The sequence below is a fragment of the Volvox carteri genome, assembly GCF_000143455.1.
Source record: "Volvox carteri f. nagariensis unplaced genomic scaffold VOLCAscaffold_24, whole genome shotgun sequence".
Classification (NCBI taxonomy): domain Eukaryota; kingdom Viridiplantae; phylum Chlorophyta; class Chlorophyceae; order Chlamydomonadales; family Volvocaceae; genus Volvox; species Volvox carteri.
In genome coordinates, this window is record NW_003307567.1 from 1,072,400 (window position 1) to 1,096,104 (window position 23,705).

The 23,705-nt window shown below is 55.3% G+C and overlaps 3 protein-coding genes across 3 annotated transcripts in view; all 3 read right to left on the reverse strand.

Annotated features, from left to right (window-relative positions):
* VOLCADRAFT_92135 (TIR-containing protein) overlaps nt 1–1,486 on the reverse strand; it is a gene marked incomplete at both ends in the record, with an annotated part of 15,988 nt that extends 14,502 nt beyond the window's left edge. The window contains 2 exons of the mRNA XM_002951573.1: nt 34–447; nt 968–1,486. Coding sequence (XP_002951619.1) covers nt 34–447; nt 968–1,486 — 933 coding nt within the window. The remainder of the gene's footprint in view (nt 1–33; nt 448–967) is intronic.
* A 3,731-nt stretch (nt 1,487–5,217) lies between these two features.
* On the reverse strand, nt 5,218–7,071 carry VOLCADRAFT_92136 (uncharacterized protein; the record flags this gene model as incomplete). Its single annotated transcript, XM_002951574.1, has 2 exons — nt 5,218–6,093; nt 6,424–7,071. 2 exons carry the CDS (start codon nt 7,069–7,071, stop codon nt 5,218–5,220), a joined length of 1,524 nt encoding a protein of 507 aa, XP_002951620.1.
* A 7,925-nt stretch (nt 7,072–14,996) lies between these two features.
* The window catches only part of VOLCADRAFT_92137 (uncharacterized protein), a gene marked incomplete at both ends in the record, with an annotated part of 12,852 nt that continues 4,143 nt past the window's right edge, over nt 14,997–23,705 (reverse strand). The window contains 8 exons of the mRNA XM_002951575.1: nt 14,997–15,686; nt 18,026–18,075; nt 18,139–18,351; nt 18,888–18,980; nt 20,613–20,682; nt 21,610–21,705; nt 22,243–22,371; nt 23,343–23,510. Of these exons, the coding sequence (XP_002951621.1) occupies nt 14,997–15,686; nt 18,026–18,075; nt 18,139–18,351; nt 18,888–18,980; nt 20,613–20,682; nt 21,610–21,705; nt 22,243–22,371; nt 23,343–23,510 (1,509 nt within the window). The remainder of the gene's footprint in view (nt 15,687–18,025; nt 18,076–18,138; nt 18,352–18,887; nt 18,981–20,612; nt 20,683–21,609; nt 21,706–22,242; nt 22,372–23,342; nt 23,511–23,705) is intronic.

Consider the following 23,705-nt stretch of genomic DNA (forward strand, 5'->3'; position numbering starts at 1 on the left):
CGCGGCGGCGTCCGCCGCCGTCTTTTCAGCCACCGCCAGCTTGGCTGGCAGCCCTGCCAGCAGCGTCACGACCGGCGCCAGTACGACCTCCCGCAGCCCTATCTCTCTAAGCTCTCCCGGCGACAAGGCTTGACAGATATAGCCTACGGACTGCATAACGACATGCGCTACGGCGGCCGCCGCCATTTGCTGCTTGTGTTGCTTGTCGCGTTTGCGCTGGGAGATGGTGCGAGCGTGGGCTTGCTTGGTGGTAAAGCTGCGTTGCATCGTACGGCCGCCAGAACCGCCGCCGCCGCCGCCGGCGGCACCGCCACCGGCGCCGCCGTTACGGAGCGCCGAGGGCGCCGGCGGCGGCCCGACCACGTCGATGCTGGTCTCCATAAGCGCCCCCACGGCATAGTGGGAGAACGCATCCACGAGTGCCGTCAGTGCGCCAGCTTTTATAGCCTAAGGGGAGTGGTAGGGTTGGGTAGTGAGCACTGAAATATTCAAAGAATGAAACTAACTTAGATGTTCGGTAGAAGTTAACTTTTAGAGCGTCTGTGTGATATTGTCCCCCAATGCAGGGTTGTTGTGAGATGTGCTTGTACGTTTGGAGGAAATGCCGTTGAAGGTGGGTGGTAATAAATAACTGATAACTGATAACTGATTTGGGGGCTCTTCTTGAGCGCGTATGCATGAACGGTGAGCGGGGATGTGAGGTGAAGCATCTGGGTCAAGCTGGGTCGAGCTGCTGAGGATAACGGGTAACTCCCCCCCCCACACACACACACACCATCGCGTGTGTCTGGCGGGTAGGGACAGCTGAGGAGGGTATGCAACAGGACTGGCACACACAGCATTGTGTGTGGAGTCCCAAACAGAGTCTACAGGCTACACGGTCGGCTACGCGGCTTGGTGCAAACCCAAGACATGCTTTCAATAATATGTACTGCTACATGTGATAATGATGGTGCAAGCATCTCACCTGCTTGACTTGGTCAGCGCTCACAGCGTACGCCGTGTAAAGGCCATCTGAGCGGAGCACTAGACGAACCAGCGTGCGAGAAGCGGCCGCTAAGACAGCGCCGCATTCTGGTTGGTGCTCTGCTGGGCTAGAAGCGAGAGACTGGAGTACATCTGCCAGCACGGTGAACGCCTCGCATTCCGGACCGAGCGCTACTGAAATAAGTGCGCCCCGGGCCGAGGCCCAATAAAGAAGTCCATACTCATCTTTTTCGTCACCGGCGAGCATTTCAAGGACTTCCAGCTGCCTCTTGCGCACCAATAGAATTGCACTTGCACCATTGTCGCATGTCTGCTGTGGCAGGACTCGCTTCAGCAGAAGCTGCAGCAGCTTGGTTTCTAGCACAGCACCTGGATCAAAATTATGTTTGCTGGTGGCACGCGAGACCATGCCATGCAGCTCAACCAAGGCAGCCTCATGGCCCTCAGCCGCTTCCGAGCCCAGGCTATCAACAAGAGCTTTAAGCTTCCCCTTATCCATACCGTTGTGCTATTATTTAATGTAACTGCACATAACTATTAGCAAGAAGTGTCGTTACCTTCCTATATAATACAGGTATCATCCCAATACGTTACCCAAAGATATGCAGTGGCATATTAACATAATTAATATGGTGGTAAGCCTGGACATCGGGAATGAAGTTCCTGCGGACGCCGAAGTGCAATGGAAGCCGGATCGTCGAAACGTTGTACGGCAGACATTGAGGACCCTACTAACTGTTGTCTTGCCTTGTATTGACTCTAATAAGTCTTTTGTAGTCTGTACAGCTTGAAACCTCAAGCTTGATAAAACCTTCGTAATTGTTAACACGACCCGCAAAGCCTATGGCATCAAGAGTTTCTGGCCTTCGCGGCGGGATCGCCAATTGCTGTTTCGGCCCAGTAATTACCTTTACCTGTGCGCATGATGCAGTTTTGTGACAAGACACTGTCTCCATCGACTGACTGGGTTTCCCTTCCCCAAATAACTTACCACTCTGACGTACAGCCAGGTACAAATCCTCCAAAAGATTGAAGCTGAAGCGAATACCTCGGAGACAATTCTAATTTATGTAGCTCATCCATCTCCAGATAACCTAAGGAACTGCATCGGACGACTTCGCTGGCAGACGCTTCCTTGCGCATTCCAGTCGGTTTACCAGCTCCAGCTGTCACGGCCAAGCCTCGCCCGGCAGTGCGCACGAACGACGCGCGCGCACTCGGCCATTACAGAAGATAAACCACATGCCATGACACAGTTTATCATTTACCCAGCACGTGACGATTTGTCTTGACCGGCAGCGGCTTGTACATACCGGGCCCCATTCCACGGACCGCCGCGCCCAGAGCAATTTACCACACAGAATAGCCCCCGCTCGTGCAGCCCTATGGTCACCAACACTTCGTGCCGACAATGAAAAGTCCGCGTTGTCCCTCGGATACCTCCTGTCTGGCGCCAACCGCCCGTCGACTAATGGATCCATCCATCCATCCACCCATTCATCCACCCATGCGTACATTCCCTCCTCTCCCCCAGTCCCCAGCTCACCCTGCTCAGTAACTAAGTCCAGCCATCCATCCATTCACCGGACCTTCGCCGGACCTGATCAGGCTACCACGCGCATCACGATTCCTTCCTTCCTTCTTTGCAACACCAAATTCGTAATGAGCAGATCCGAACGGATCACTTGACTGCCCGACCGGTGGACTCCCCAGCACCCAACAGCGCTGCACCGGGGCAGGGGGATTTCAGCTGACGGCCAGAACGCAAGTAGACAGTTGTTGTTACAACACTGCCCCACAATAAGTCACACAACACACGCACCGCGAGCTTTGGAATAGCCCCAACCACCCGAGCTTGATTAAAGTTGAATGAAAAAAAGCTTTGTCAAGTTGCAAGCCCAATTGATTGCGACAATGCCCCCCGCCTGCAGGCAGCCAGATGTGCAGCTGGCAGGGACTACGATATAAGAAGGCATAGACAAAACCACGAACTAGATGAATGCGTGATTCAGGCGGTTAGAGCACTTGGTGAAAACGCGGAAATGGCTGCGGAGCCTTCGGATACGTCCCTTCACCGTGCGATTACACCTGTTCTGTTCACACACCCAACTCTTATCCACAACGTTGCTATAATTATACACAACGTTATTAATACCCGTCAGGTGCGGGCGGGGTTACTGGTTGGGCTATATTCACAGGGGGGAACGAGACACACAAGGCGACGTAAGCTACTTAAGCCCTAAAGCGATAACACGCAGTTTTGACCCAGATGCACCTTTCCTTTTCTTTGTTCTCCTTGCCATATGAACGTGAGGCGGTAGGTGGGTTGGCGGTGGGTTGAGGGTTGGGTGGCGCGTCAAAAACAGCAGTCAAAAAGGCAAAAGGAAGCTGCAACGCACGCATCACCGCCACCGGCCGCTTTTGAACCAATAATACGGACATGCCCATGTACTTTCCGATTTTCCTTATTTCGTACTTAAAACTTTGTCTGAGGTTTGTTCTTTTATTTATTCAGCACCACGCCGGATCGAACCCTGTTTTGTTTCCACATCCACCAGAGTAGTCGAGCTCGTCCACCAGAGTAGTCGAGCTCGGCATCTGTGACGGTCCGTCTGTCTGTCTGTCCTTTTGCTTCACGTTTTTCTTGGCGCTTGGGTTTTGCCGTACTTGACAGTTTTTCTTGTTCCCTGCTCAAGTTTACAAGTTTGGTTCGTAACACACAAACACACATACCGTCCCCGCACGTCTCCTCCGGCCCTCCTTCCTTAGATCTCCCTTAACAACCAACCTCAACTACCTCCAACTGAACCCCAACGACAGCTTTGTACCTCCTTAATGTAATGTTGGATGGCGGCAATGGGTCTTTTCACATCACCATCAATCATCCACACCACCATCGTCATCATCATCCCACATCAACATCACCATTACAATAATCAACACCGTCATCATCACCATTAGCATCAACATTACAAACACCACAATCATCATCGTCAGCAATAGCATTAGCATCATAATCATCAGCAGCATCTAATAGCTTTCCACCGAACGCTGATCACATTGGTCGCCGTGTTGTCGTATGAAGCAGCGGCCGCAAGTCAGGTGAGAGGGTGGGAGGAGGTGAGCGGATGGATTGCCAGTGCGAAAATCCGCTTTGAAACCACACCTTCTTTGACAACGTATGCGTGTGTTCTTTCAACAAGAGTTTAAGCCCGTACGTGCCGCTGCGGGACATCCTCCACGTCGGCGGCAGCGACGGCGGGGCCTCGGGGGCTGGTAGCGGGCGGCGAGGCTGCCCCGACCGCCCAACTGGTGATGATGATGATGATGATGATGATGATGATGATGATCGTGGTGATGGTGGTGGGGTAGTGCTCAACGGTGAACTGGTGTTTCGTACGACAGTGATGACGAGACAAACGACGAAGAATGGGAAGTGCAGTAAAACCCTAAGCGCGCCAGAACTGCTGAACCGTACTGGAGCCGTGGAGCGAACCACCCGACCTGCATGCCAACAGAGGTTATCTCTCTTCCCCTTCGTCCCTTTTTCACATCCCTGCGCCTCTCATAACCAGGTACGGTGGAAATTCGTACTCTGCACATGACCGTTAGCTACCCCCCACTCCCTGCCTTCTCCCCCTTCCCCAAGCAGTTGGTGTTTTATGGGGGGTTGGTGTATCAGCCCGGGTCATAAAAACACAAGACGCGGCACGGTCACCCATTTGGTGAGATCCTCGAAAAGAAAGAAAAATTCAACCTGCGAGCAATCCGCCTTACCCGTACATGTCCGTACACCCGTACATGCATGGCCATGCATTTCATGGATTGAGAGCATGAGATCCGATCCCAAACAAACAGGACGGTCTCTGCAAAAAGAAACAAACCGACAAACAAGCGCGGCTTTATGATTACACCGCAACGACAGTGACCAATTAAGCTGTAAACAATGGAATCCTCCCAGTACGACATTAATGCGCGGGGAGTGGCATGCCACTTAATGTCATCATACGCCGTACACCGCCGTGCGCCGTACACCGCCAAAGGAGTCCACATCCGTCCTTCTGGGCTTTCCGCCATTTACGTTCTGTGAACGATCTAAGCACGCTGCGTTCCTTACTATCGTACATCGTACCAATGTATTGCAGTACAACCTAATCAGAAAATAAGCGCGGGAGGTGCGACCGCCACGCCGCATCTCCATTACACCCCGTGTTGGTATCAAACACGCCTTCACTCAGTTGCCGTTGCGCAAGACGTCTCTACCGTAACGGTTGGCAGCGGCGACAGCGGCGGCGACAGCGGCGACAGCTGGACAACGTCATCGCTACTGCCAGCTGCCTTCGCTGCGGCGAGCTGCCGTTCTTTTGCCGCCGCCGCCGCCGCATCATTGGTCTGCCCTGCCAAACCCTCTAGACCCATACCGCCGTCGTTGTACGGCGGGCTGGAGGGCTGCGTCGCCACTGCAGCCGCCACTTCCGCCGGCGCCTTATGAGGGCTTGACGGCGAGGAGGACGCCACCAAGCTGCGGGAAATGCGCGCGAGCCAGTTTCGGCTCTTCACCCCGGACACCGTCCCCGTCCCCGTCCCCGCCCCCGCCCCGGCGGACCCAAATCCAGGACTGGCTCCGGAACCGGGCCCTGCGGTGGCGCACACGCTGACGGCCCGGCTTACCACCAGGTTCTTCGTCGTGACGCTGCGAGCACGCGGCCTGCCGACAGCGCTGGACAACCGCGGGCTTACCGCAGGATCCTGTACGACAACCCCACCGTCGGGGATGATGGAAGAAAAGTACAGCTCCCCGGGCGCTGACTGCCGTTTCCCGCGCCGCTGCTGCCGCCCCGCTGCTGCTGCTGCTGCTGCTGCCTGTCGGCCGGCGCCGTCCGCACCGTCGGCATCGGTGGCGGCAGCAGCCGCGGGCGCCACGTCGCCCCCGCCGCCGCCGACGCTGCTGCCTAGGTCTACACTGCGCTTCCGGAGCCCTAGCGCCCAGGAAGTGGAAACCCAGGTCGCGGAGGCGGCCCGACTCGTTGCTGCGCTCCTTGACGGGCGAACCGGGGAGCCGCCTCGGGATGGAGTTTCGGAGCGAGAAGCTCTTGAGATGTGGGACTGAGACGTATTATATAGGGGGGAGGCGGGTAGAGGGATACATGGCAGGGCAGGGAGAGAGAGGTTACAAGAAGAAATGCCGAAGCCAAGACACAACGCCCGACGACGCGGAGAAAACACAGCTTTAGCAAGTCAAAAGACAGCATAGCGCGCAAACGGTCTGAGAGAATGTAGAAGGAGCAGGGAGAGGCAACGGTGCAGGATATCACGGAAGAAGGGCTTTGGAGGTAGGTCGTGCCAAAGTGTGGAAGGACACGCCAAAACTTGCACATGGAGACACATCAACAGCCAGTAACTTAAAACCCCATAACGGCTATTTTACCTACATACCTCCGTGAAATTAGCCGTAATGCGTCTAAAGAGGCGTTCGGCTTTTTGTTGCACCGCCTTCAAGGCGCTCGGAAAGCCGCTCTCATGTGCCTTGTGCCCGCGTGTAGTTGTGAGATATTCGCCGTCAGAAGCGCGTCTGAAACGAACATGGCGACGCGCTGTGTTTCCTGGGCAGCTGGTGCGCCCGCTCAGAGGCTCTTGGTCATCGCCGCTACCATCGTCCGCATCACCGATTTTGTCCACGTCCTGTCCCTCCCGGGTCGTTGGAGATGACGGTGACGCATGGCTGCTAAAGCTCACACCTGTTTCAGGTAGAGCGCTTTTAGAGCGGCCGTTGGGCAGGTCCAACGAAGACCGCTCCCTAAACCGTTGGCGGTATATGCGGAGGCTGTCCCTGTGATGTCGGTTCGTAAACCTGAGCAGAATAGCATCAGATTCGGTCTGCAGATCCAGCAGTCCTTGCGCAGTAGGCGCAACGTCCCCGTCCTGGCCAGTGGCTTCGAAGTCCGCCGCGCCAGTGTCCAGCACCTCCTGCGCAGCTTTACCAGCCAGCCTACGCCTCGCAAGGCCTAAGGAATCTATCCTTGCGCATTTGGACAAGCCTGTTTCCTTACTTCCACGGCCCAACAGGACTTTTGCGAAACCCATATTTAACAGACAGCCGCTTTTCGATTAACAAACCGAAAATTCAGCGACCTATATCTGCAAAAAAAATGTACAGTATAAGTGGTTAAACCTACAGCGATAAAGGGCCACGAAATTCCATGAAGTACCAACACAAGACACGCATGACGAGTACATTTCATACAAAGTGCACACTTCAAGCACGCCTAATTATACGTAACGCTCAGGTCGACCCTCTGTTGTGCAATCCCGCAATCCTGCAATTTACCAGCGTTTTCACGTCCGTTTCGCCGTCACGCTCAGGTGCAGCCTTGCGTATGTAGCAAGTCCTATGTTGCGTATAGACCATTTTTGCTTGCAATAACATGAAAAGCTTGGTGCGACGTCCGATCCCACTTCCGACAAACAGCTCATTTCATTGATTATGAGTCAAGCGTTCGGCGGGCCAAGGACTCAGTCCAAAGGACCCGAGAAGGGAGTCTTTCCTCTTGACCACTTCGCTGAGTGCCGTGACGTAAGTACCAACGCACTCCCACCTCGCTCATCCCCCACTGGATTTCCATCCCACACCCTACCACCCCCATCCACACGTTGCGCGCAAAAGCGGCTCACCGAACCCAACCCCCTTCGCGCCAGTGCCCCTCCGGTCCCCCTTCACACGTCCCGTATCCTCGTCACGCCCCCAGGCCGCCCGGCGCTACCTGGCCTGCTTGGAGGCTCACGAACAGGACGCATCCCACTGTGTGCAACTTAGTAAGGAGTATCTCAACTGCCGTATGGACCGGTGCGTGCATGCGTGGGTTGTGGCCAGTAGCGCCGCGCCGATGGCGCATGTTGGGCATCAGATGGTCCAGATGGTTCCGCAAACGCACACACGCATACATACATACATACATACATACATACATACATACTGCGTAGAGTGTTGGCAGTCTGAGTCGGGGTCGGGAGCACACAAGACTAACCGACTTGTGCTGTGTGCTCCCGACCCTTGCGCTGTGTTTCGGCTTCGGCCCCCGGCTCTCGCGGCCCACAGTGTAATCTAAGTCATACCTACATATACTAGGGTTTGGCACTACTGGTAAGGCGCGACCTTTGCCCCCGGGAGATCCCGGGATCGATACCCATTAGGGTCAAAAGTCCTTCCGATGGTGGAAGGCATTGCGCCCCTAGTTGATGGACGGTGGTGACCTGGGATAAAGTTAACCTGCGAGCCGACCAGGAATGGAGTTGAGCCTCTGCCGTCGACCCGGCAGATTCCGTTGGATGCTGGTGGTGGGTGCGGAACCTGAGCGATCCACTGAGAAGCTGACTAGGGTGACTGGATGAGGGTGCCCCGAAATACCGGGGAAGGCAGGGTTTCGCAGGGTAGCTGCCACGGGCGAAGATACACCCCCCTGTTTCACACATCATACATACATACATACACACGCACGCGCACATTAAACCCATCGTTAATTCCTTCATCGCGCCTCACAACCATGCACACTACCCCTCGCCTAGGGCACCGTCGTTTTACAGGGGCACCCTCCCCCCTTACATAGTTCTACGTTTGGTACACTCTTGCCCTGGCAGCAGCTTCACTCGTGTGTGGTTCGTCTTTCCCCCCTTGCATAATCGGGTGAATCAATGTAAATTTTATATCTCAGATAAATAAATTAAAAAATAAATAATAGATGCAGCATGGGCTAGCAGTCGACAAGCAGCTGATGGAAGACAGGGAAAAGGAACGTCAAAAAAAAACCAGTCAGCGAGGGCCCATTCCGGCCCAGAAGAAGAAAGCGTCGTCAAACAACGGCCCTGATGTTTTAACAACCGCTATAACCGTACCGCTGCATTCGCGTTATGCCGTACAGGGACCTCATGGCGCAGCAGGACCTGAACCAGCTGGGCCTTACGCCCGTGCGGCCGGCCGCGCAGCCAGTGACGCAGGCGGCGTCGGAGCCGGCCGATAAGCGAACTTAGGGCCACCCCTCTCTCTCTCTCTCTCTCTCTCTCTCTCTCTCTGTGTATCCCCCCGCCGCTTGTCCCCTTCACTAGCCCTCCCGCCGCCGCCACCACTACCGCCACCGCCGCCGCCGTCACCCGGGTCAGGTCTCGAGCAGGTGGAGGATTGAGAGGAGGTTACTGAGAGGGGTGCCGACGGTACGGCAGCAGCTGTACGGCAGCAGCGGCAACGGCAAGGGCAGGCAGCGGCCCAGTCAGCAGCAAGCTGGTGTAAAAGACTTTATTCGTTCGTACTAGTCTCCCCAACCTTTCTGTCGATTGGGACCGCAAGTAGTGTCTGTTGTTGTTGTTGTTTTGCTTTTTTCTCTTCTTTCCATTGGGTTGGACCTAACTTAAATTTTTGAAGTTTTCTTTTCTTTCCTCACACAATCGCGCGCGGGAAGCAGTTCCGTTTCAGTTACGGAGTCCGTTAAAGTCCGTTAAAAAATTGCGTACACATTCTGGGGGGGGTTACCTATAGGTATGTGCATGAAGTGAACCAGGGTAAGGGGCGGTTCGGTTGCACGTGATGACTCATCAGACTGCTTTCCCCCTTCCTCGATGCCCTCCTCCTGTTTGTTACTTTTTATTACTTCGGAGAGTGGTCGGGTGGTCGGGTCGGGACATTTGCATGAGTGCATTAGTAGTAGTTGTAGTTGTTGTTGTTGGGTGTTACACTGTGGGGGGCGGCTCGTCCCGATAAAGGACCGAGAGCACCGGGGGCCCTGACCGGGGGCCGAAACACAGCGCAGGGGCAGGCGCGCGGCTCTACGTCCGTCTCTCCGCGCGCGCCTCATTCCCTCACTCACGCCAACCGGGACGCTCTCACAGCCCCTGGCTAGGCAACACAGCGGCGTGTCGTTATTGTTGTTGTTTTAGTACCAGTGGTTCTAATGGTGCTTGGGGGGGGGTCCGTGCGAAACCCAATGCCACCGATGTGCCGTGTGGCATCGAAAGGAGTTGATACTGTACGGCAGCTGTTAAGAAGACGATGTTGCCGTACAGCAGCTGTTCAATTTCTTTTCCTGCACTTTCTTCTCCGCGTATATCTTCCCATCGGATAACTGAATGGGAGTGGGCATCTGTTATTGTATTAATGTGCGCCACTAGTGTTGTGGTGATGTAGATATACTGGCGGGCGGGCGGGCGACATACGTACGCACGCGCATCGCATCGCATCACAACCCGCAGATGGGTGGATGTGTTCAAATCGGTCTCCGCCGGTTTACTGGAAGTCAATTCCATTAATCTGCTTGCATTCGTTCTGCAAAGTCCTGTTTTTCACATACATACGTACGTACATACATACATACACAACACCCCTGGGCCCCCGGCTTTTCAGCCCACAGTGTAACCAACGTCATACATACATCATTCATACATACATACATACATCATACATACATCATACATACATACACAACACCTGCAGCGCTGAGGAATACTTCTAAAATCACGAGTCTGACGCGGCGCCAAAGCGTCCGAACCGCGGCCCCACGTGTTCAGTACACACACGCCACATCGAACACCTTCCAGTGTACAACAGGACGCTCTGCCGTACACCTGCGCGTATGCTTACAATAAAGACACGTGTATTATAATTACAAACTGAAATCGCGAAATAGCACAACAGCATATGCAATTCGACCACAGCTGTGCTGTACTGTACTGCATGTTTCGGGCTACCCCAAGCACTTAATCTACAGAGCTCTCTGGACATGGATGCAATCAGGTTGGCTAGTGTGGCGTATGTCTCGCCTTAGCCCCTCGCCCATCAATACGTACAATACACATATCTGTCCCTCATAACCCTTAATAAAAGCTTTAAAAACGTCCGTGAAAAGCTCGATGGAAAAATTTCCACATATACTTCGCCGAATACGAATACATCACCAACGTACATTCTGTGTGTCCAGCCCGACCCTGGTGACCCTCGTAGCCCACCAAGTGGCACCACCTCTTGCAACAGCAGTAGCAGCGACACCTGCAGTTTTAAAACACCACCACCACCACCACCACAGCAGCATCACAGCAGCAGCAGCAGCAGCAGCACTAGCAGTAGTGGCCGGAAATGCACTTCCCGTATAACATACATACATACATACAATCGACAATGTCACACACGAAAACATGTACACATCCAGACAGATTTCACATCACCACCACCACCACCGGCAGCAGCAGCACCATTATCAACTAACGGCAACGGCTCCTCGCAGGACGGGACGGGAAGGGGAGGGGAGGAGGAGGGGGGAAGGACAAACGACAACGACAAGGGAACAGCCTTCACGTATCTCACCCTGGACTCGAGAAGTAGCAGCAGCAATAGCAGCAGCAGTAGCAGCCGCAGTAGCACGCGGAAGGTTTAAGTCCGCTTCATGTCCGTAAATCTCCATAATGTGTTCCCCCAGGATTACAACACAACATCTCCAAATTACACCAAAAACATTTTTTCTTCCGCTCTACGTTGTATGCGTTACAAAAAGGAAACAGGGTTGTCATCTTCCCTAGAGGTGTGGTGTGGTGTGGTGTGGTGTGGTGTGAAGTTTGGGAGACGAGGAAGGGGCACCTTTACACATCATTGCCTCCGAAAATCTCGACGCTCCGAAACCCCATTTTTTTCCCCATCGTCATTTCTCCCCCCCGCTTCCCCCCGAGCCCGCCTTGACAGGTTTTGTGTTTCTGCCGACCCGCCTGCCCTGAAATGGCCTGCCCTCCTGGCCTGAAATGATGAGGAAAAGAGAGAAGACACGAGAGAGTAGTAGATCTGGCTTGAACAGGAAAACGTGGTAAACCAGATCAGCCTCGAATTTCGAAACAACCGAATCCTCCCCCCCTCCACCTCCTCTTCCTTATCATCATCATCATTATCACCATCGTCACCATAAATGACCATTTATTCTCCCGCGCCAAGAAGGCGCCTCTGTCACGTCACGTCGTTCGCAACCCACTACGGAAAAGCTGCCACATCCGAGTCCCCCACATGGCACACATTCCCCTAGCCTGCCTCGCCATATCTCCCTTGCATGCCGTACATCCATCGCCGTACATCGTACACCTGTCTTGGTGCGGTAAACAGAGGTACTATGCGGGGTCCGTAGCCCCTCGCACATACACTCGCAACGCCGAATGGCACCCACCCCAAGCAAGCAAGCAGGTACAGAGGTACAAACAAACATACCGAGCTACGTTTCATACGTCTTTCATACATGCAATGAAGATCTAGCAGCATATGTGTATAGCCATATACCTAGCATATATTATTATAAAGTACAAACACCTCACACGGCCCAAGGGTAGAGCATTTGCCTGCAGTTGTTGAGGCGGACTGAGCGCGAGCCGGAAGGATCATCATCATCATCATCACACACATGGGGGCGACGACAGACAGACCGACAGACAGACCGACAGACAGACCGACAGACAGATAGACAGATCCAACTTGGCAGGGACCCCCCTTCCCAGCTCCGTTATGGGGGAGATGCAGCGCTTCCCTACGACGCCGTCACTCGTTCCCCAACCACCGTTCCAATAAAACCTCCGCTTGGACCTTTCAACCCTACTCTCATACCCCCATCCGCACCAGAGTCTCATTCTCATTCTTCGGTTTTCAGAAAGTGCTACATACAGACTTCCGCAAACCGCGTAACAACAACACTCACAACAACAAAACTTTTATTTATAGCCATCATAGTCCTATCATAGCTATCATCGCCAAATTGCCACTCGCGCGACAGAGACCTGGCGAGGCGGGCTCGCATCCCAAGAGCGCAGAATGGGGGGGGAAGAGTGCAAAGAGCCGCGAGGGATACATCCCCCATCCGCTTCATCATCTGCCGTATCTGCATCACAGCCGTGTGCAGTATCTGCGCCGCCGCGCGACACGTCCGCCCCCCCGAGCTGTGATACGCGATGTTACCTTTGCCGTACGAACATGGTACGGCATATACAGACGTTGTAAAGCACACAGTTATACGCACGATGATACGGATCTTGTCCTGGCCTGCTGTCGCGTTCTCATGAGACTGCCGTAGCCGCCAGGAATATACACGTTGAGCACCGATTCACACTGACATACATACATACATACATGTGCCCGCACGGGCACTCTCATATACACATACACACAGGAAAAGCACACACCGCATCGTACATACAGACATACAGACACCCGACACACGTCCATAGCGCCCTTAACGTCATGTGCTTTGTGGCTCATTTAACATATAATAAAACAGCGATAGCCGCGTTGATGCACACACGGTATCAAGGATTGAAACCCACCCCCACACACATACACACACTCAGACACACATACAGCCATACATACATACGTGCATACACAGACGCGGACAACAAGGCACCCATTGGCGGCATTCCCCCAGCCGTACACCCCCAACACGCGAGTAAGAAGGGCCCTGCGCCTCTTCACCCCAACCCCCCACACACGGAGATCAGTTAGTCACTTATTCACCCCAGACGCGGTGAGGCGGCGGTTTAGCGATGCCGACTTCCTCATCGTACTCTCTTATTCAATCCGTTCGTTCTTAGACATACATACATACATACAGGCCGCCAACCAGCCTGACAATTTTACTCTGCAATCCATAAGCCAAAAGGCGGCAAACGAACCGCCATTCAAGTCTACACAAGAAAAACGACCAAATCGCTGTGTCCATCCGCCCAGTGATCTATTTTCTTGTAGACTTGTTCTTCTTCTTCTCCTCTTTGTCCTCGTCCGCAGAGCTGTGCTCCCCCCGGCACACACACACACACACACACACACACAGACCGGCCCCACAGCCGCGGGGGCACCTTCCCCTTCTCCGCTCTCGCCGGGGCTTCTTTTGTCGGGCTGTGTGCTGACCTGGACTCGCTTCGGGGCCTAGGCGCTAGGCGGCCCGATATAGACTATGGCGATTAAAAGGCGCTAGGCTCTGTCCGCGTCCAGCGCCGACATGCCACGCTTGTCGAGACACGTCTGCAATAGGCCCGTCGGCCATCAGCAGGACCCCCTGCAGGCTCTGTGTGTATGTGTGTGTGCATTGGTGACTTCTTTCACGCTGCTAAATAGTGCTGCTGCTGCTGCTGCTAAACATAAACACAGAAAACAAACAGATCATTGCCGTACATCCGGCGCAACATTCGTCGCCCCCCTGCCGCACCACCACAACACAGCCGTAACGCCAACAGCTGTGCAACACAGCCGTAACCGGACGTAGCTACGGACGGACAGAGGCAGACAAGGACAAAAATGCGCCGCCTCCTGCGCGAGTAGCTCCTGTGCATATTGTGAGCATGTTGTAGGGTGTGTGTGTGTGTGTGTGTGTGTGTGTGTGTGTGTGGAATGTCTCACTCCCAGACCCCACCCCACCCCGGTACCCTGATGTTGCTGCCGGGGGCTTGGTAACAAAGGTGGACCTTCCCCCAACCCCCGCGCAGGGGGGTTCCCGCGGGAGAAACCCCCTCCGTCAGCGCCCCCACCCCCCTCACTGCCTCTACATGCGCAACTTAAGGGACGCTGCTGCGCTCCTTTTCCTCCTCCTCCTCCTCCTCCTCTTTCTCCACACCACCAACACCACGACCAACAACAACACCCAGTTGACAGCGATGCAGCCCGATGGATGACGCTTCATCCCTCCCACGTTGCCCCCCTGGGAAGATTCCGCCGTGCGACGGCTCCTGTCCCTTCCCTTCCCAGCGCCTTCCAGCATCACATCACGACACCGCGCGGTTGACTCGGACTTCAGAGCCGCTCGTCTCACATGATGCATTTCCTCCTCCCCCTATCCCCGCCTACTACTCGGTCTGGACACCTATGCTCCGACGGCTCCCCCCCCCATACCTCCTATCTCCCCCCCTCTCGCGTCGCACAGACACAAAACACATAAGACACACACACCTACACACCTCTACACATGCAGCATATACACACACATCCTTCTCCCGCTTGTGAGAAAAAACTACGACATCGCCGACAACGCATGCGCGTTACCCCGACCCACGCTGCCACCTGCCGAGCTCGAAAACGCCACCACCGGGCTCTCGTAATCCGATGTCGCACCCGCGGAAAACGTCCCCAGCCCCATGCCAATACCCAGACTGCCAACACCCTTCAGCAACCCCGAGGGGGGCTCCAACGACTGGATCGAATGGTTCGACATGTTGGCTCCCTCGGACGCCACCTCCGCCACCGCCGTGGACGAATTCGTACGTGGCATGGCGACGCTGCCGCCCATGCCGCCGCCGCCGATGCTGCCGCCGCCATTGCTCGTACTCGTGTCTCCGCTAAGATAGCCGCGGTAGAGGGCGACCTTCTGTGCGCCGTGCATGGTGTAGTCGAACGGTGACTTGACGCTGACGCCGACGCCGACGGCGTTGTTGAGCGCTGTTGCCAGGTGCTGAATCTGGCTGCGTTGGAGCGCACCTCTCATCTGGGGGTACACGCGCAACGAGTCCAAGTCCGCCATGAAGGCGAGATGCCCGGGCGCGGAGGTGTGGAGGTCGCGGCTGTCCGGCTCATCCAGCTCAGGCCGGAAACAGGCAAACAGGCCGCCAGACTTCTCCGGCTTGGGGTTGGTCTTAAGCGCGACGGTCGGCCAGCTCGTGGTTTCGGAGGGAAGAAGATCAATGACGATGATGCTGGCGTCGTCCTGGTTCCGCAAGGAGGACGAGAGGATGACGCAGGAGGGGAGGAGGACGAAGACGTTTTGGTTTTGGAGCCGTGGATTTGGTGGGAGGGGGGGAGGAGGAGGGGGGGAAAAGGGAGAATGGCGGGAGGAAGGGGGGGGGGAGGGAGGGAGAGGGGCGGGTGGAAGCGACACAATGTAGCGCTCTGCAATTTTCAAGATGGCAAACCAGCGATGCCTGGATGGACGAATACACATGTCGTACTTCCCCCAATCCCGCTCCAAAACCAGTTTGTTGCTTCACGAGGGAAAGCCTCCCAGTCAATACCAAACACACATACATACACACAGACATACAGACAGATACACATATTCGGGCATCCCAACCCCCTTCCATCCACCTGAGAATGTGTTTTCAAATCTCACAGCACTGCCCGCTGCCACATCCTTTCCTTCTTCTCTCGTACTTCCTTTCTGTACTTTTCTCTTTAGATAAAAATTTAGACATCTTTAGATCTTCCTTGTTATACCTTCTTCATCATTCTTACCAGCAATCTCAGGTCCCTGGACACGGCGGCCATGAGCGCGGAGGTGGCGGCAGGTGCGGGTTTGAAGCGACAGAGCTTCACCGCCTTGCTAAGTCTCAAGAGATCCCACACGCCGTCGGAGCAGATGATGACGCGGGCACCTGCCTGCGGCAACAACACCTGCAGCAGCAGCAGCAACGGCAGTAGCAGCAGCAACAACAACATTCGTAAACAAGGCTTTCAGCGGCGAGTAGCGCAATGGTGGTGTGGTACAATGGAAGGGGGAATAATAAATAATAAACGGGGGGAGGGGGGTCAACGGGTCAATGCCGCCGCGGAAGGAAGCGGCACGTCACCAGAACATTCCCCCCCTTACGTCACCACAACACCGAGGCCAACCCACCACCATCACACGTGCGTGAGGTCGCCACCTCAACCGACTGCTCACCACCTCAACGACAAGATGACGACTCCAACCTCCTAGAGACAGAAGCAACACTCATCTCTTTTTCATGCTGTCCTCTAAACCAAAACCCTAAAACCCCAAACCCGACTTGGCGGCAGCACACAGCGGCACTAGGTGGCCAAATGCGGGACTACTACAGCCCGACTACTACAGCCCCAAGCAGGACGCGGCTACCCGGGCCGTCCAGGACAGAAGAGCAGCAGTAGCGGCAGTGGCAGTAGCAGCAATAGCAGCAGCAGCAGGGGGCTGTCGTCTTCGCGGGCTGCCTGCCGCCCCCTGGTCGACCCCCTCCTTTCATCATCGTCATCGTCGTCAACATCATCATCATCATCAGCAGCAGCAGCAGCAAAGCTCATCCCGCACAATACACGCACAGACAGACATATCTTTCGCCAACACAGGTCCATATAGCCCGCTGCCCTGCAGAACCACCACGCTGCGGGACCACGCTGACATCTAATTCCCCCGTCAGGCTGAGATCGCTTTCCTCTTTTCTCAAATGCATTCAACCCCATTGCGCATCCCAGTGCATCCATCCATACCGAAACACAGGATTGGACGAGGGGAGGACGACAAGGAGGAATTGTCAGCACAGTGTGTCGAGTTGTGATGACGTCGGGATGGCCCATACCCCTTCGCGCCATACTCCTCCGCCTCCACCCCCATGGGTCACCATCATGTGACACAACAAAGAAGCTTAGGGTTTTAGGGTTTTAGGGGCAAGCCCGGCCGCGGCTGCTGCCGCGTCACATCCCCCCTCCCCTGCCGTCCGTCAGTGTGTGTACCTGTACCTACTCGCTCTCTGTACCCCACGGCGCGCGTATGGTGTGCATCTGCTAGCTTTTTCTGTATGTATGTGTACGTATCCCACGGCCAAATATGACCACCACACACCAAGCCTCGTTCCCCGCCTCCCCCACAACCCGCCCCTTCTCCCTCCCCTCCCCCGCCCCTCTCCTCACACAGTCAACACAAACAAACACACCTACACACACATGCTCAGCATCTCCTTTCCCCGCATTCCCTTTCCCGCATTCGCTTCCATCTCCCCCCACCCCTTCCATCAGAACCCCCTCACCCACCTCACAGCACCCCCTCTGATGCAAGTAGCCCCCTCGCCCCAGCACCCCCCCAGCACCCCCCCCACCCACCCACCCTCACACCAACCCAGACTCGTCCACTCCTCCCGAACACCCCGATCATCACACCTGCATCACCATCACATTCCCACCCTAATCCCCCAAGCCCCCCCCTTCCTAACGTTATTGTTGATGTGACATTACCATCTGCATCCATCAATCACATTTCCCCTCCTTCCTAATCCCCCAAGCCCCTTCCTAATGTTGATGTTGATGTCGTTGTCAAATTACCTGGCGAATGTGTGGCAGGGGAACTACCTCTGGACCCGCGTCCAGGTCCCCTACAGAGCGAGAGACGCACAGACCCCCGGGCCAGAGCCGGAGCGGTCCAACTCCGAGCTCACCCTGCCTCGCAGGGCCTTGCAAATGAAACCCAAGAGGCGCCAAAGTGCAGCCCGCGGCTCGCAGCCGCGCCTGCTCGTCTGGGTTGCTTTGAATTCTGTGGCTGCCTGTGAGCTCTAGGATGGAGCAGCCCGTGTCGAGGACGGCGGAGGAGTCGCCGAGGTTGGCGACCGTGAGCAGGTAGCCAATGATGATGGCTGCTGTGACGGTGGTTCCTGGAGTGGGTGGGTGCGTTGGATGCGGGTGTGGTGCGGGGTGGAGTGGGACATGATGGTGGTGGTGCTGATGGCGATGGTGGTGGTGGTGGTGGTGATGGTGGTGGTGATGGGGATGGTGGTGGTGATGGTGATGCTGGTGATGGTGATGTTGGTGATGATGATGATGGTGATGATAGTGATGGTGATGATGATGGTGATAATGGCACAATACATGTAGCCGCGGTAAAAGCGTGCGCGTGTGTGCATAAGTGTAGGTATGTTGTTTTATTGTAAGGAAGGTGAGTATGTGCGGGTGAAGGTACAGGGGTTTGTGAAGGCGCGTTGGTCCAGGCAACCGCGGGGGAGAAGAGGAAAGGGGCACAGCGGGATGTATACCTGACATATGCCCCACGGCGATCCAATCGTTGTCCAGCCGCACGAACGTTTCCACCAGTGCTTGTCGTATAACCTCAGCAAAAGCCTCCGTCTCTGCGGCGCGACTTTCCGAATTAGCACGCAGCGATGCAAGACGAGCTGCGTGGTGCAATACGCACCTTTAGCGTTCGTCATGCTCGGTGCTTTCGCCGGAAGGAAAGAATTCAAGATCCGAACAAAATTTGCCGCAACGTAATTGGCAGCTTCGGACCCTGAATGGCCGTCGCAGACCATGTACAACATGCTTTGGGGCTGAGTTGCGATGGCAAGAGGATGAATGTAAATGACATCCTGCGCAAAGCATGGCCAACGTTGCGATCGAAATCCTTTGGAAGCACATCCAGAACATGCGCAAAACTGGCGAAGCTCGGCGCCGCCCAAGGCGTGACCACGCTTGTCCCGACGTACCTCGCCCTTGACAACTCGAGACGCCGTAGAATGGCATGAGTAAGGTGCAGGTATTTGTGCAGGCGCTTCCACAGCGTCGCTTCTTAACGTGGAATTTTCCTGGATAGGGTGAAGACTCGCCACGCACTGGGCCCTCATAGCCGCTTCGGCTGGTGGTGTTTCCGCCGCTTTCCCCACTTTCACTGCCCAATCTAAAAGAACTGGGCCGTGGATCACTTTCTGCGTTGGCTAAAAACTACCAAACCCAGCAGCCGCCCGTTGGAAACCCTACTCGCCCTCCGTCCCAGGAAAAACTTCCCGGTCGGCACTGCTGAAGCGAAGGTAATGAATTAAGCCATAATAGTTAAGGACGATGAAGGGTCGTTGTGTAACCTGTTTGATTGCCGCGCTTCGATGTGGAGATAAGGTCGAAGGTATGGCCTAAGTGCATCTAAGTTGAAGTGTGGGTAACAAAATGGATGTACTGCGTGGATTGTTTCTCGCGCCAAAGCATGGCCAAGTAGCCAGGCAAGTCGCAGTCACGTGCGTACGGCAAGCTCGCTCTTAGTGGCTTTTGCACATTGTTTGAAGCCAGTCGATATCGGACCAGGCTGGATTACGTATCGATGTACTCATAATATCTGTACACTTGTTAGCTTCTGGCTGTCAGTGACGTAACCCTTTCTGGAGGGGTCAGGAGGGCTTCACTGCAGTCCTATCAGCACAGAAGGACGGCTTTCTGGCGTTGCGGACATTAGTTCCATTGGTCGTCATGCTACACCACGCTTACACATGGTCCATTCCTGCAAGGGTTCTTCTGTCAAACCGAAACTGACACACAGTACAAGTACACGCTATGTCTATATTTCATGGCAGTGCACAGACACAGCAAGTCTTCAGGATAAATAGCTTGCATGAATTCAACGCTCTTCTCTGCACATTTAGATAATTTTCGCAGCATCAAAAAGGTACCGATCCGCGTTACTTCAGCTACAGGATGTCTGCTGTTTGCACTGTAAACTCGTTTGTTACTAACAACACGCGTGCCTCGAGGTACTGCCTATAAAATTGGATCTGCTGCGCACCACCGCCACCATCACAACCCTACATTACTGGCCAAGCGTGGCCTACTAGTACGCCAACATATCACGCCACGTAGCATCTGCAAGTAGATCCCAGGGGCGCTGTTGTTACATCACAGGGCCTCTCTCACAGGCCAACCCTGAAGGACGCGCGAGCCTTTCTTCGGGGCCGTCACTCCTTTCTTCCGACGCCCGAATGCCTCGACTATCCACTTGGCCTCAGGCCCACTTCACTGGCCCTCCGCACGTCGTCTTTAAGCCAAGCACTCCTGCAGGGCCGCGGGGGCCCATGGCCCCACCCACCCACCCACCCCCTTCATTTGCCAGCACCACCACCTCCTCCTCCCCCACCACCGCGATTGCCACTCCCCCCACCTCCTCCCCGCATCCCGGCTCTATTACTGGAGCCGGATGTCCCAGCGCGAACCCCGCGCGCGGCGCTGTTCTGCAAGTGTGGGCGGCAGGAAGCGGGAAACATGGCAGCCAGCACAGAAAACGCCGGAAGGGGCCGAGAGGGGGATTTGTGTCCGTTACCCGGTTGAGAGAGTGGCGTGATGGCCGGGGGGAAGTTATCCACGACGGGGTGGGGTGGAAACGAGAGGTGCGCTCGAGTAAGAAAACACAATATATACGAGGGGGTTGCACATAATCCAGCGGCAAACGGCGAATTGGGGAGGGGGCGGATGAGAGACGAAGGGAGGGAGCGAGAGAGGTCGCATGTTTGAGAGAGCGGTGTGTGTCATATCACGCGCACCAACAAGTGTGGTGGCGCACCAACACCAAACAGAGGAGAGGCGAAAGAAAAAGAGAGAGAGAGAGAGAGGAGTGGAGGAGGAAAAGTTTTTGGTTGCGAATTTACCAAGAGGTGGTTTCAACAACCACCTCCAAAAACCCGCGCAGTGTGTACCACCCGTAGCGCGTGTTTCCCTCCCTCCCGCACGCAAGGAAGGAAGGAGAAGGCACAGCATTTTTTGCTGCGACGACCCAAGAGAGACACAAAAAGCCGAAACGCAGAGAGAACACAGCACGTTTATTCTTTTGCATTGCGGAGGCTGCTCGTACACTATGCGTGTGCACTATATCTGGACTCCCCAAAACGTTGGCAAACGTGCGGTACCAAACCAAAAGGTGATATATCTCTCTCCTCGCGACGAGCCCCTGCACCATGCATCATCATCATCACATCATCACCATCCTCACCCTCACCCTCACCTTCACCCTCACCACCACCCTCACCACCACCCTCACCACCACCCTCACCACCACCCTCACCACCACCCTCACCACCATGACCATGACCATGACCATCACCACTCCCACGAAGCGCCTCATACCGCCTCATCATACCGCTCACACCCCCTCACCCACCCACCTGCGGCAGCGGCAGCACGGTACCTTCCTTCAGCTCCCCGCCGGCGGCATCGTTGATGGCGCGTTGCGCCTCGATGAAGAAGGCCAGATCGCGGACCTGCACACCGCAACAAAAAGAGTGCGATCAAGGTGGCATGGTACCGGCACTCGGATCATCAGCATAAAACACACATACACACACAGCCACACACAGCCACACACAGCCATACACAGCCACGCCACATCCTCCCAACCCCTTTTCCCGCTACCCCCAACGCGCATACATACATAAGCCTGACTTCTGCTCCCAGTCGACCCAGTCGACCCGGGTTCAAATCCGCCTGCCGGCTCCTCGGGTGTTTGAGGAGTGATGAAATGGGAGGTGGCCCCCCATCATATGGACGGTGTAGGACGTGATAATATCAACTTGCGAGCTGACCAGGAACTAAGTTGATGCGCCGTTGATCCGCTAGATTTGGTTGGATGCTGGTGGTGAGTTGCCGAACCCAACGAATACATTCTGAAGTCGGATGGGGTGACGGATTAGGGTGCCCCTCTAGCAGGGGAGAGCAGGGACTGCCCCGGGAAAGGGGGCCGCTGGCGAAGTTAACCACCCTGTAACAACATACATACATACATACACACACGCGCACACCTGCTCCTGGAGCTCTTTGACGGCGGCCTGGGCTGCATCCGCACGCGCTTTCTCCGCGGCCAGCTGCTGCTTGAAGTCCTTCTGGTTGGCCAGCAGCGTCTCGTTCAGGGAGCGCAGGAAGTCCGCCTCCTGAAGGGTCGGTTGCGGGCGAGTCGGTTGAGATCTGGTAACGGTTGAGACTGGTACTAGAATCGGTTTGGAATGTATATATATAACCCCCAAAACCCTGTAAAAACCCTATAAGCCCTATACATATATATATATATACAACCCTAAAACCCTATATTTTATGTAATTTTGGGATTCTGATATTGGCAAAAAAAGCAGCTGTCTGGTGGAGGGTTTCAAAAGGCGCGAAATGGCCCGCTGGATCCTGTCAAATGGTCGGGAGACGCGTGTGCAAGAAGCAAAGAATAAAGTGCCTACGGCACCTGAGAGAACACCAACAGTCGGAACTCAAGCCGGGTGGAAACTACCGACTCCGGAAGAGTCAGCCGGGAACGCTGGCTAGGAAGTTGGTTGAGAATTTGGTTAAAGAGGCAGTTAGGAAATCAGTTTCGGTACCGGCTTGAATATTCATGGAAGGACGCCTGCCTGTCGGTTTTAAGGTTTAGTCTCTTAAACATATCCTATTTACTGCCGTTTTAATGCAACCGAAACCCCAACCGCCAACAGCCCAGTTCCAAAGAAAACCGCATTCCGAGGGGAAGAGGAATCCGCATGGACCTCCATTCCCCTTCTGCAGCGGCAGCGGTAGCGGCAGCGGCAGCGCCAATTCCACCCCCCCCAATCATGGCCCCCCAATCCACAACACCCCTTACCGCAAGCCCTACCCTACCTGCATCCCGCAGCTCTAACCTCCACTGCAACTGAGATGCTCTAACCGCAACCGCAACCGCAACTGCAATCGCGGTCCTCCCCGGGCAATACTACACGGCCACACTTTTCACGGCGCTTTTATGTACGCGCCACCACTCCATACGGCAAAACGTACGGCGCAACACGTCGGCCGTCGCCGTCGCCGCCGCCCCCAGCCCTCCTGCACGCCCCCCCAATCTGTGAATGCGAATGCGACCCGCAGTGATCCCCATCACCACCACCTGTCGTACAGTCCGTAGCGCCTCTGTTGTCTCTGTCGTACGCCGCTCCGCCACCTGCCGCCGTCGGCCCTCTTCCCTCGCAACCGCTTGCGCCGCGGCGGCATCTGCCCGGGCCTTATCCGCGGCGGCCCCCGCCTGGGCACAGCGGTGGTCAGCATCCAGTGTGGCCTGTACGGCATGTGGCCGCATGTGGCGGCATGTGGCATATGTGTGGGGCATGTGAAGAAGCTTTCCAACTTCGATGGGCTGCTTCGGGCTGCATACTACTACTACTACTACAACTACTACTACAACTGCGACATTTTCTCAGTCCCTCACTACACCGCCCCTACACCACAGCCCCCACCCCACCTCACCCCCACC